Source organism: Acanthopagrus latus, chromosome 10 (genome assembly GCF_904848185.1).
Source record: "Acanthopagrus latus isolate v.2019 chromosome 10, fAcaLat1.1, whole genome shotgun sequence".
Classification (NCBI taxonomy): Eukaryota; Metazoa; Chordata; class Actinopteri; order Spariformes; family Sparidae; genus Acanthopagrus; species Acanthopagrus latus.
In genome coordinates this window covers 2,329,317-2,342,531 of record NC_051048.1, presented here as the reverse complement: position 1 = coordinate 2,342,531, position 13,215 = coordinate 2,329,317, and the positions used below count along the sequence as shown (strand labels likewise).

Here is a 13,215-nt window from a genome sequence, read left to right as displayed (position 1 = left end):
ACGACTTCAGAGATCGAACTTCTCTGTTCAAGGATCAACTGTCCTCAGGGAATTGTTCTCTAAGTCTGCTAGTAACCACATCTCATAATGGTACATACCACAGCTGTGTTGGAGGGCATCTCTACTGTACTGTAACACTCAAAGGTACGTACTAATACTCATACTGTTTTATTATCATGAGGTTTGTAACCAAATGTGCACAAGATGCTTCACAGGTAATAAACAGTCACTTGTCAGTTACATGATATTAAATCAGATGTAAAGATGTGCACACAAATACCATGCAGTGTTTTCAACATGACACATGTAAAGCAAACATCTTTTAATATTTCAAATAGAACTATCGTGTCATCATATTTCTTTTACACTGAGCCTTGAAATTAGCCAACATTAAATAAATGTGATCAGGGGCCTCACTTGTAAACATTGCAGACTCTGATGGCAGAAGGATAAAAACTGCATGAAAGTGATTTTTTTTGTGTAAAAACAAGTTGAAGTGTGACCTCTGAACTCTTACATATGAGGAGTTTAATTGCAAAAATGGATAAAAGCCACCATGTGCACACACTTGGGATGATAGTATTAGTAAACTAAGCCATTTGCAAAATAACCTTTTTAAAATTATGATATAGTTTAGTTGAGTCATTTATTGTCATTAATAAGGAGCAGAATAATAGAGATTAAGTTTGAATTGTCATTTTTTCAACGCCTCTGCTGGGCAGATATGAGTTCATAGTTTTATGTTTTTATCACCTGTTGGTCGCACAAAACTGTTCAAATGTTGAATATGTTAATTATATTGTCAATTACAGTTATCTACATACAGTCACAACTTTAAGAACAAACCAAGCTCATAAAACTTTTCTTTTCCCGAAACAGATGTAATAAATGTGCTGCTTGCCTTTTAATTCTTAAAAATTGTTTCTCTTTTTTAACAGTCCATCCAGAAAACAACCCCTCTCATGGTCCAGGTAACCGAAACAGTAAGTTGAACTTGTTTCATAATAAAACAATTTTTTCTTTCTCTTCCTCTCAGCAGAAGCGTGCAGCCTCCTGCAACTGTGAACAACTGGATTATATTATGTACACATGGGAACAAATATTATGTACATGTGAGAACAAAGAAACATAATATTGGAAATCTGAGGCTCTGACACTCATATCATCTCCTACATTCTTTCAGGTGTTTCAGGCGGACAGACTCAGATGGTTGTTCATGGTGTTGGCATTGTTGTTTCTTTGCCCCTCATCATCACTTTGGTGGTCTACTGTTGCTGTAGGTCAAGCATCTCTCATCTTTAGCATTGTTGATTTTTGAATTATTCCTGTTAACAAGACACTGAAACTGTTGAAATGTTGTTTCACCTGTTGTTGGTTTAAATGTTGCTGCTCCTCTGAGCTCAGTCAGTATCTCTGACAGTTCACATCCACTGTCAGTCACTGTGACTGCATGAAGTAGTGCATCCTTTTTTGTGATGTACAACATAACTTAAAATACAATGAAATAGACACTTTGTCACACACTTCTCAAAGTTTGTTTGATGCCTCACGCTGCGCTTAAAAACGTGGTGCTTATCTGCATAAAATATGCTTATTTATTACTACTGAGCTGCATCATTTGAGCTGATGGAAGACCTTTTTAAGAAGACTGAGTTGTGATTTATTTAAAAAAAACAAAAAAAAACAAACCCCAGCTGTTTTGAAATTGTGGGGATTTTTGCATGTAAAACTGCTTTCACCTTGTCTTCTCACAGAGAATGATCCAGCAGACCAAAACCCAAATGAAGAACAGTTGCAGATGATTGGCAGCTGAAGCCGGAACATCCGTCCCTCCGCTGAGAATTTAGTTGTAGGTACTCCACAGATGAAGTTTAGTATCATTTCATCCAAAGATTTTGTTTGCTTTCAGGTTTAACTTGCTATTAGCTTAGCGTAGTTAGTCAGACTTTAAGTTTTATACATTTATAAACATTGCCTCTGTCTGACTCTCCATGTAAAAGTAAACTGACCCTGCATACGAACATTTTGCCAACAAAGATAATTGGTGAAGTGGCCAAATGAAGCCAGATTGTAGAAACTAAATGTGTGAGGCGTCATCATACCTATCATACTATAATGACGCCTCAGAGACATTTAACTTCACAGCACATATTGTAATAACTTCACTTTATAACAAACATTGAAACCAGTGATGTAATCTGGACTTTTCAATAAGCACCTTTTAATAGAAGAGAATTTATATATATTTATACGTGTGATTTATAAAGGGTATATTGTGTGTAAGTGTGTGTGAACCGTTTTATAAATGTGATGATTATATTTTCTTACCTTTTGTGCACACGCACACTTTTAGTCTGGATCCTATGAACTGATTTATAATGCAGTTTTTTTTTTTATAATCAGCGTGTTCACTCAGGTCTGATGTTTTTAGGTTAAATCTGAGCTGATGTGATTAAAAACTCTGGTCTGCTGCAGAGTCCACTGACCAGGTGGAACACAGTAAACACATTCCCACTGCACACAAAACCTTCTTAACAAGAATCAGTGACAAACAACATTGTTCAGTAGAAGTCATTGGTGTCAAAATAGAAACTTCACGTGTCCATTAGTAGTAGAAGCATCTCAGATTCAGACTTTACCAAAGCAGAAACCAAAACTGTGAAGTGTTTCAGTGTTGATACACAAACTCAGATACTCCAACATCACGACACATAATCTGAGTTCACACTGATCAACATGTTTCCAGATGTAAACAGAGTTTCTGATCATCTTCACTCAGCTGAAACATTAACATGAGCAGTGAAGGCCAAAACACAGAGAACGAGCTTTGTTTTAAGAAATATGTGTGTACGTGCCATTGTTCTAAAAACAAAAGTATTGATTATAATGTGCCTTAACATGATATGAATCCATCCATTGTGCCTGTCATGTTTACATTCACTCAGGTTTATAAACTGAATGTAGACTGATGTTAAATATGTGACAGTCACCAGGTTCTGTTGGAGTTTTATTCTGCACTGAAAAATGTTTACTAAACATTTTGGTTTTTTTTACTGTATCTGTGAATAAAAAAAAAAATGTTGAACGTGAATCAATTGAATTATGAATGAATACAAAAAATTGTCATAATTATATTTTTTAAAAAATATTTTTATTGGCATGTTTTTTCACTTTTATATTGAATAAATATATTGAACTGTTTGTGCTGAACCACTTTTCTCTGAGTTGTTCTTTTTAAGATTATTATTATAGTTATTTGTTAACTGTGAGACCAAACAAAACACACTGACTGCATTTCCTGCATCAAGTCATTTGCTGTTTGTGTTACTACATTTCATGGTGTGTTACCAAAACCAGCTGTTGGTTAAAGCCTGTAAGAACTGTAAAGTCATTTAAAGACGACACATTTGTTCATGAAGCTCATCAGAATACATCCAGGAGGTGTTAAAGTTTGTGGATTAGACACATGAACTGATAACTGAAGCTGATAAGGAGTGGCACATTCAGCAGCTGTCTGATCTCTGATGATTTGCATGTTCAGAACGATGGACGGCATGAAAACATCCAGATCTCTGTCCTGAGATTTTATAGAGAGATTACACCTGAAAACACTGCAGACTTTTATAATTAAACAAATTGTTTGAACAATTAACCAGAGGTGACCTTAACACTAATTTTAAGTATAGATCCATGAATATTTTCAGGTTTGTTTTTGTTTTTTCTTTTTTTTGGGGGGGGGTCTCCTCAACTGAACTGAGGGATTGAAGATAGAGGCTGACACATACTGCAACTGCAAAGTTTGATTTGTAATACAGAACCATACAACTGTCACTGGACAGAAACCATGCAGGAGGCCCACAGGAGACACATTTTCACTATTCACATATCTATTAACTTAAGTTTCATATCCAAGAATAATATATCAAAATAATAATGGGGGAATTTCCCTCAGAATACACATCAATCTGACAGGAGCATTTATTACTGTAGCTGCATTACAGGTTTAAGGTTTAAAAGAGTTATTTAGTCTCTCAGTGTTTATTTTCACACTCAGTCTGGAGCAGCCAGAGACAGTCGGCAGGGTCTGTTGGTATGGAAATCATATGGAAAATTCCCCCATATGATATAAATCTCTGGTTCACGGAGCTGAACAACCAGTCAGACAACTCTCTTGTTTGTTTCTTTTTACTTCCCGGTTGCAGGACGCTGACATTTAAAAAAGGTTTTTGCCTTCGTTAAAAATAACTTTGTCCTGTCGTGATGAGGAAATGTTGTGTGACAGGTGTGGTCACACAGGGCTGGTTTATCTCCACATTAAATCAATTCCTTATCATCGTTTGTGAGGCGTCACATCATTTATCTTTATCATCTTCCACACACTGATTTGATTTAACATGATGAAGGAGAAAGTGGGATTCATCATGTTGCTGCTCACTCAAGCTGCCAGAGCCTCAACAGGTAGGAGACTTTTTTTTGACAGTACAACCAGTTGAAACAATTTTTGAGTCTTTTTTTAAACATCCATTCAAACTACTAAAATATAAAATATACTTTTGACTGTATGTTTAGAAGCTATATCTATCTATCTATCTATCTATCTATCTATCTATCTAAACCTTTAACCAGCTGCTTAACGTGTTTAGCGCTTAACGTCTAAGTGGCATCGTTTGTTAACTACTGTAATTACTAATAAAGTTACCATTTGTTAATGATGGTTATTATTATTATTAGTGTTAACATCCACGTTTGGTCCCACTGAGATCAATAAAAGGAAGCCTTGGTCACCCTGTTAACCCAAGAAGCTACTTTATACAAACAAATATTTTAGAAAGATACTTGAAATTATCAGTAATTCTTCATGTAGAAGAAGTTTCCTCTCCCACATGGACAGATACAGACAGCAGTCAGAGAATATGTTATAAAACAACGCCATTCCCTCAACAACGTGTCAATACCGAGTATCTATGACATAATATATTTAGAAGATACATAACAAAAAGGGTCAGACTGTTGGTTGCAATTTATAAAGAATTTTCAGGGGTTGTCTTAACACTTTATTGTGCCACAGTGCCGGAGCGTGGAGGCAACAGTACACAGCAGGTCACTGACTCCAGTAAGTAAAGATCTTGTCATTAGAAACAAACCGAGCTCAGCCGGATGGTTTCAACACAGAACCATCATCTGAATCAAACTCTGACCGAAGTCCATTGAGAAAACCTTCAGTGTTGCTCTTTGTTCCTCTGTCAATGAAATAAACTCCATTTCTGATAGAACTGATATTAAAGTTTGGTCCAACCAGTTTGTGTTTGGCTACATAGAGTAATCTGGCAAGATGGAATCAAATTCACATGATCTTGTAAATCCAGCTAAGTTGGGACAAAATGTTTAGCAACAGGACTGAATCCTACAGCCATGCTGACAGTTTTGTTGGACCGTGTTTTACAGACACTTGACTAATGCTTCTGCATTGAATCTACACCGATGTGTGCAGAAACGCAGCTACACAATGCAGCGCATGGGTTGTCAAACAGGTGAAGAAGCGTCCGTGTAGCTGTGTCTGCAGGGACTGTCATGCTTTTTATGAGAAAACCAGGACCTACAGTGTCAGAACCATATATTCATTTATTACACATAAACAGATGTATTCATCTCTATGTTTGAGTCTCAGTCATATCCCATGTGACCCATATGATGCATTGAAACCTGCAGTAAACACAAATCGTGACCTTTTTCTTTTTCTCTTTCAGGGAATATCAGAATTGGAATCATCTTTGGGATTTCCATCGGGGCTATCGTCGCCTTGATCGCCATCGTCTGTGCTGTCTCTGTGGCATTGTATGGGAGGGCACGTGGAATAAGTATGTTTTGAATATCTCATCTCCATTTTTCACATTGTTAATTCACATTTAAAAAGTTTTATTATTTGTTGAGTTCCTACAGAGATGGACACTGAGTCTCTAGAATGATTTAACGTGCTGAGTGTCATGTTGTGAGATGAAAACATTGACAGTGAGCTTGTAAGTAAATCAGGGAGGGATTGTTTACTACAGTTAACAGTTATGTTAAGTTATGATACTATTCAGCCAGGATATTACACACTGTTGAGCTGTTACCAAGAAAGTATAGTCAGCTAAACTCAGCCATACGTCAGACAGAAGAGGAAACTCTCATTTCAAAATGTCCTGATACATGTTGAACTGTTTTGTTGTTTCAGGGAAGGCGGCCTCGTGTCTGTGTGAGTGCCTGTCATACTTTCTGCAGGAATGCTGAGAAGCATGCTGGTTTTCATTCCACCTCGGAGGCGTTTATTGGCTGTCTTTACTTGTTAGTCTCTATGAAACTCTACCATGAGGACCGAAAATCTACCACGATCAAGGGCCACATACTAAAGCATTTATAGTCAAAGCTATACTGAAAATACAAACAAACCCGTACAAAACATGAACCATTTCCAAGAATTGTAGGGTTCAAGAGGTTCCAGGAATCTTGAACAGAACTGGTACAAGAAGCAGAGCTAATTTAGTCGTAAAGGAGCTACAGCAGAACCATCGGATCACTGAGCACCGTAGGAGCCGGGCTATTTAGGCATGTGTTTAAAATCAGCTAATTTAATGAAACACTGAAAACTTAAACTTGCATAACCGACGAGATGATCGATATCAGCCCGTCTGTTAAACATGAAGCCAGTTAGCATAGCTTAGCTTAGCATAAATACTGGACACAGGTGGAAACAGCCAGGCAACAAAATCTTCTTCCCACCGTCCCTGAAGTCTTGATGTCACAGTGAGATAAAACCAGAGACGTCAGGAGATCACTGCACATGACCGAACAAAAAAACACAACATTTGTTTTGATACCTTGGTTATACTGAAATTAGACTAATGATACATAACATGCGATGCTAGTTGGATACTCTTACCCTGCTTCCACCTGTTTCCAGTCTTTATGCTAAGCTAAGCTAAGCTACCTGGCTGTAGCTTCACATTAACCGTACAATGTGATCTAATTTCTTTAAGATTTTTTTAGTTAGTTTATTTTCAGTTTGGTTTGGTAAGCGTAGATTTCACATGATGATGTTTCTTGTTTTAAGCTGTATTCAGATCTGGAGCCCAGAACTACAGGGCAGTCACCTCTCGTTAGTCATCTGGGTTTTCCCTGAGCCTGGATATAAAATAAAACTTTTATCAAAAAAAGATGAATCAAATCAAATAAACTTTCACATTTCCTTGATCCCTCATTGATGTTCTTGTTTTCTTTCCAAGGGTGGACATGATGCTGTGAAACTTTTATCAGACTGACAAAAATTTAATTCAGTCTGAAAAAAATCTGTCTATGCTTATAAAACTAGTCGCCTAGTGAGATTCTCCTGTTGCCATTCTTTAACTTTAATGATGTTAAATCAGTTTGACCACAAATAACAGTCAAGTTGACAGGTTCTTATCTTGTTCCAGCAACTAACCACTGCACAGCACTGCTTTCTAGTAAGACATCAGGATGTATCAGACCACAGTATTTTCCAATGCCACTGCGAATGTTGTTCTGGTTTTGGGTTTGAAAGTGGCACAATGTCGTGTGTTTGTTTCCACTTCTGAGAAATAACTCAGTGCAGGCAGCCTCACCACAGCCGACCCACACAGGCAGAGAGGCTGCTGCAGTAAACCACTGACAGTGAGTGTTGGTATCTTTGTAATTTAAGGTATTTTATAGACAAAATAATAAATAAAAACTAAATATCGCAGCTGTTATTGTGTCACAATGATGTTATTATCCAGTGAAAGGTCAAGTCGGGGTTGTGTGAGGTTTCTAGTAGATTTTAAATGTCAAACGGAAAAAAAAACTGGACTAGAACTTCACACCTGACATGTCTGCATGACAAAAACAGCTAAACCACAAACAGCTCTGAACTGCCTTCTGCCCCCCCCATTTCCTTTTAACACAAGGATGATGCACTTCATCACAATGTGCTCACACTGATTTGGTGCTCTGATGTAAATAAGACTCTATACAAAGTGGTGGGTTCATTTTATTTATCAGCGACAATGTTGGGCACCAAAAGGTCGACGGTCAGAACCAACATCCCCAGAACACATGATTGTACTTCATGTTTCTGTAGCACACGTTCATGGCTTAAAACACCCGGTTCAGTCACCACATACATGGCTGAATATAGTCCCAACTTTTGTGAAACATTTCTGGTATCTGCTCGAAATGCACCAATGTCTTGTGAAAAAATATCCTGTTTTTGTTGCCAGAAACACGGTCCGGTTATAAAATATCAGTAATTTCGAAATATAAACACGCCTAAAAATGTTACGGTATCTCGTAAAAAACACCCGGTCTGCTTATAAATGTCCAGTGGTGTCACACTTGCAAATAACAGAACACAGTCTTGAACTGTAGTCACTGGCTTTCTCACCCGAAACTCCTCATTCAGGGTTTTATAAGCTACTTCAACCGACTTCCTAAAGCCTTTCTGGCAGCAAGTCCTGAAGGCAAACTTGTCTCATTTCTGACGTTTCTCTTTGCTCCACCTCTTCTCCTGCCTGGAAGTAACTTAGAGGAGTCATGGGGAGGAAGATGGAAAGGGAAGGAGAGGGTGAGGAAGCAACAACACAAAAGGTTTTACATCCATTTCCTTTATTCATACTGAAATGTGAATCCGATTGTATTTCTTAAAGCTTCTTTTTGAAGGATCCAGTTTGTCCAACAGATCACGAGAGCTTTTACACTCGTCTCCACCGCCATCAAACACTGCAGCCAATTCACCTGAACACTGGTGGTAATAACTTATCTCCGGGACGTCCTGTGGTGCTGGGTCAGGTGACTACACGGCTATTTCCATGATGACATCAGTGCTGCCGCGTCTCTCTGCGACCGTCCGACCTGCTGTGAGCAGAAAGAGTTCAGTGGAAAGTTTCTATGAAAATAACTGTACTCCGGCCTGTAAGAGCATCGTTTGATTAACAACAGAAAAAAAAAGTGACCTGCGTTTATGTCGCAATGCTGGAGTTTTTGTCCAAACCACAAACCTCAACCTAAATCTGCCATAGTTTATATAGGTTAAGACAGAAAAGCAGAATGAGTCACTCTCTAGTGTTTTATCTAACTGTGTCTCCTAATGTAACACGAGTCTCTCAGGGAACCAGAAACACCTCGGCCGTACTTTTTTATTTTTTAAAGCTTGATCTGATGAGGAAACACGCAGCGTGACAGTTCCTACCTCTCTTCCTGTCTCTGTATATGAGTCCCAGTAAGACGGTGGACAGCAGGTAAGGAGTTCCCACCACCAGGTGACAAATCAGCCTGGAAGTGGAACTGGAAGGTTCAGACGGAGGTGGAGGTGGAAGAGAAGCTGTGAACAGACACAAACTCTCGTAAACATCGTGATAAAGTGCACCGTCAGTGTGAACATGAGCGTTTTCTCACCTCCGACAGCCAGCCAGTTGCTGAGCGACTCTTCACCTTCATGGATGCGGCACTTGTAGAGTCCTTCGTCAGATTTCGAAGCGCTGTGAATGATCATCACTCCTGTGGAGTTGATGCTGACGGGGACGCCGTCTTTAAAGAAATCAAACCTGAGGTCGGAGGAGTTCGTCTCATCTCTGCAGCGCAGAGTCACAGTAGCTCCCTCCAGCACAGGGAGGCCAGGGCTCTCCAGGAGCACAAGGCGATCTGGAGAAGACCAGGAAACTCATTTTAAAATGTTCGAACGTTTCTACGGACAAGGAAGACGTCACATTTGTATATTTGACACTTTCAAACTAAATGTTTTGTATTCCGGTTGCATTTTGTGCCTCCACCAAAGTCTGACTTTGTCAGACAAATACTCTGATGAAAATCTGATCTATTAAATGCAGCTTTAAGTTCAGTCAGCACGTGTTTCCAGTGTTGCGCGCAGTACCAGTGATGGTGATGTTGACGGCATTGCTCGTCTTCCCGTCTGTAGACTCACACCAGTACACCCCGCTGTCGGTTGGGTAGATGTTGCTGACGGTGCAGCTGGAGCTGGAGCTGGAGGACAAGGAGCCCCAGCTGGAGGAGCAGGTTCTGACACCACCCTCGGGCGTTTTCCTCCTCACAGTCCAGCCGGTGGCGTTCGAGTGATCCTGGCAGGTCAAAATGATGTTGTCATACCTGAAGAACTGAGACTTGTTGGGGTCCATCCGGAGACAAACTGCACGGAAGTGGAGGGAGGGAGGGGAAGTACAGAGACAGAACGCAGCAAAAACCAACGTGACAAATAAAAGGTCAAAAGGCAGATGAACAAAAAGTGGCACAGAGAAATAAACAACGTAAAGTAAAGAGAGTGAAATAAGACAGAAGGAATAAGCGACGAAACAAAGAGGAAAAAACAGCATGAGAGGCGAGAATATTGATCAATGAAGAGACGAACAAAAACAATACATCAAAAACAGGAAATAACCAAATGAAGTCAGTGATTTTTAAACCCAGACACTGAAAATATCTGTCAGCAGCAGATTTTCTCTCAGAAAGTGAAGAAATGTCAGAGTTTGTACTCACACAGCGTCAAGCAGAACGGTGTTAACTCCATCCTGACACACCACAAACTAACACCGACAGTCTGATCTGCACTTCCTCTCTGAGAAACTCCACCCCAACACCAACACCAACACCAACACCAACACCAACACTGTGCTGCATGTAGAGACACAATCTGAACATCTCTGACTGAACATGTGGACACAAAGACTGAATATATTCATAGAGACATCAGGACGTCTTGACCAGCTGTTTTATTATGCAACAGAAGAGAATTCTTTAAAGAGGACACTGGAACATTTCTAATAATATCTGTGGTAACAAAACTGGGTGTTTTAAGCCCAAACATTACATTACATCCCATAATATTCCTGTATACACGTAACCAGACCATAAGAACAGTGTTATCTCAGGCTAAAAATAAAAATTAAACCCAAAAAACAACTTGCAACAGAAATAAATGTAAAGTTTCAACATACACAGTAATGCAGCTGCAATTCTAGTCCAGAACATCAGATATGATAGTAAAACACTGACAGGGAACAGTTTACTCTTTATATTTAAGCTATAATTTGAACTTTTACTTGATTCAGGATTGAATGAAAAAGAAATGCAGTGTTATAATCAAATCACTAGGGGGAGATCTTTATCTGTTTCAGGTCTAAGACCAGTAACAACAACAACAACAACAATAATAATAATAATAATAATAATAATAATCTTTAAAAGACAAATCTGAGAAAAGTACAGTTCAATATATTCAATTAATAATTACAAAGAAAATAATTAATGTACAACATTTTTTGTATTAATTCATAATTCAATTAATTCAACATCTTTTTTTTACCTACAGCTACAGTAGAAAAACCAAAAGCTTTATTAAAGGTTTTCAGTGTATATGAATGAATGAATATGTAGCCGGCACAGTGGATGGATTCATATATTAAGGCACATAATAATCAATAAAGTCTGAATCTGAAGTGTGAAGCTGCCTGTTGGGAGAAGAACTCACCAACGTGTTCAGCTAATGGACTCATGTAGTTTCTATTTTAACATCAATGATTCTGTTGAACAACGTTGACACAGTTTGTCACTAATTCTTGGTCAAACTGGCCAAACATGGAAACTGTAACGCTCCCACTCAGATTATATAAAGTGTCACTGGACGTTCCTCCAGCTCGGAGGTCTCATTAATACTTAAACACACTAAGATCTGTCTTTAGTTTGTGATGGTAATGTGTACACTGTGTTCCACCTGGTCAGTGGACTCTGCAGCAGACCAGAGTTTTTAAATCACATCAGCTCAGATTTGACCTAAAAACATCAGAGCTGAGTGAACACGCTGATTATAAAAGCTGCATTATAAATCAGTTCATAGGATCCAAACTAAAAGTGTGCTTGTGCACGAAAGGTAAAAAAAAAAAAAAAGCAATTTATAAAACAGTGTACACACACACACACACACAATATACCCTTTATAATTCACATATATACATATATAAACAGTCTCTGCTATTAAAAGGTGCTTATTGAACAGTACAGATAACATGCTGCATATGATGTTTGTTAACATGGATCTATTAACACGTGACCTGAAGTGAAGTTAAATGTCTCTGAGGCGTCATTATAGTATGATAGGTATGATGACGCCTCACACATTTAATTTCTACAGTCTGGCCTCATTTGGCCATTTCACCAATTTTCCTTTGTTTCCAAAATGGCTGTATGCAATTTACTTTTGTGTGGAGAGTCGAGCAGAGGCAACATTGAGGCCTTGGGACCATCATTGGTGTTTAACACTGAGAGGCAGCAGCACTTACAGCCTGATTAACTACACTAAGCTAATAGCAAGATAAACCTGAGAGAGAACAGCTAATGTTGACAAAATCTTTGGACATTCTCTTTTCTGAGCTTTTCTATATTTTTCACTGGAGTGTTTTACTTCAATTCTTGGTGGATCAATGTTCCTGTTCAGTTACCCTGGTGCACAACCACCTCCAATGGGGTCTGTTCTTCATTTGGGTTTTGGTCCAGTGGTTTTTTCTCTGTGAGAAGACAAAGTGAGAGCAGTTTCACACAATTTCACAGCAAAGTATTTCTTAAGAAATCACAAACCAGTCGTCTTAAAAAGGTCAAATATCTTCTAGTTTTGATCCAGAGAGCAATGTGTCTCAGTACAAGTTAGTTTTTAAATATTTTTATGATTCTTTCTTTTATTTCTTTTTTGGACAGTGTATTAAATTTGTAAAGTTTTGGTCCTTCCACTAAATACACAATATACCCCAAAACATTCCTCTGTCTCTTTTAAATATCTTGTTTATGAAACATTTAATAGGAGAGCAAACAGTAAACATACAAGAAGAACAAGTGACTGTCATTAAAATATACAGAACTTCCTCCACTGAGCAAATATGAAGCCAAATTATCATCAGCAAGTTGAGAACGATGTTAATTATCAGAAAACATCTTGTGTAAAAATGTATTTGTCATGTGCTTTGACTTGTTAGTTCTTCTGCTGACATGGAGGAGTTGTGTTTATGAGCTGTACTGCATTCAGCCACCAGGAGGCGATCATGATGGTCTGGATTCACTTTGATGAGCTGTCATGTCTCCATCTTGATAAACTGTAAGTCATCAGTCTGCAGGTCTGTCTGATGGTTCTTCATACTTTGTACTCAACAATCACTACTATAACTTCTTTGTGCCTTTTATTGT

The 13,215-nt window shown here is 38.4% G+C and overlaps 2 protein-coding genes across 8 annotated transcripts in view; one reads left to right on the top strand and one right to left on the bottom strand.

The window, feature by feature from the left end:
- The window catches only part of LOC119027736 (butyrophilin subfamily 3 member A2-like), a 316,811-nt gene that overhangs the window by 253,854 nt on the left and 49,742 nt on the right, over positions 1-13,215 (top strand). The gene's annotated exons all lie outside the window — the stretch shown is intronic.
- LOC119026834 overlaps positions 8,288-13,215 on the bottom strand; it is a 34,337-nt gene continuing 29,409 nt past the window's right edge. For 2 of the 7 annotated variants that reach the window (XM_037111426.1, XM_037111419.1), the window contains 5 exons: positions 12,480-12,545; positions 9,902-10,174; positions 9,427-9,672; positions 9,221-9,352; positions 8,637-8,886 (listed from right to left, as the gene is read on the bottom strand). In XM_037111426.1, the coding sequence (XP_036967321.1) occupies positions 8,825-8,886; positions 9,221-9,352; positions 9,427-9,672; positions 9,902-10,174; positions 12,480-12,545 (779 nt within the window). In that variant the 3' untranslated portion in view covers positions 8,637-8,824. Of the gene's footprint in view, positions 8,887-9,220; positions 9,353-9,426; positions 9,673-9,901; positions 10,175-12,479; positions 12,546-13,215 lie in introns of all 7 variants that reach the window. The other 5 variants (XM_037111423.1, XM_037111422.1, XM_037111420.1 and 2 more) reach the window with 5 other exon arrangements.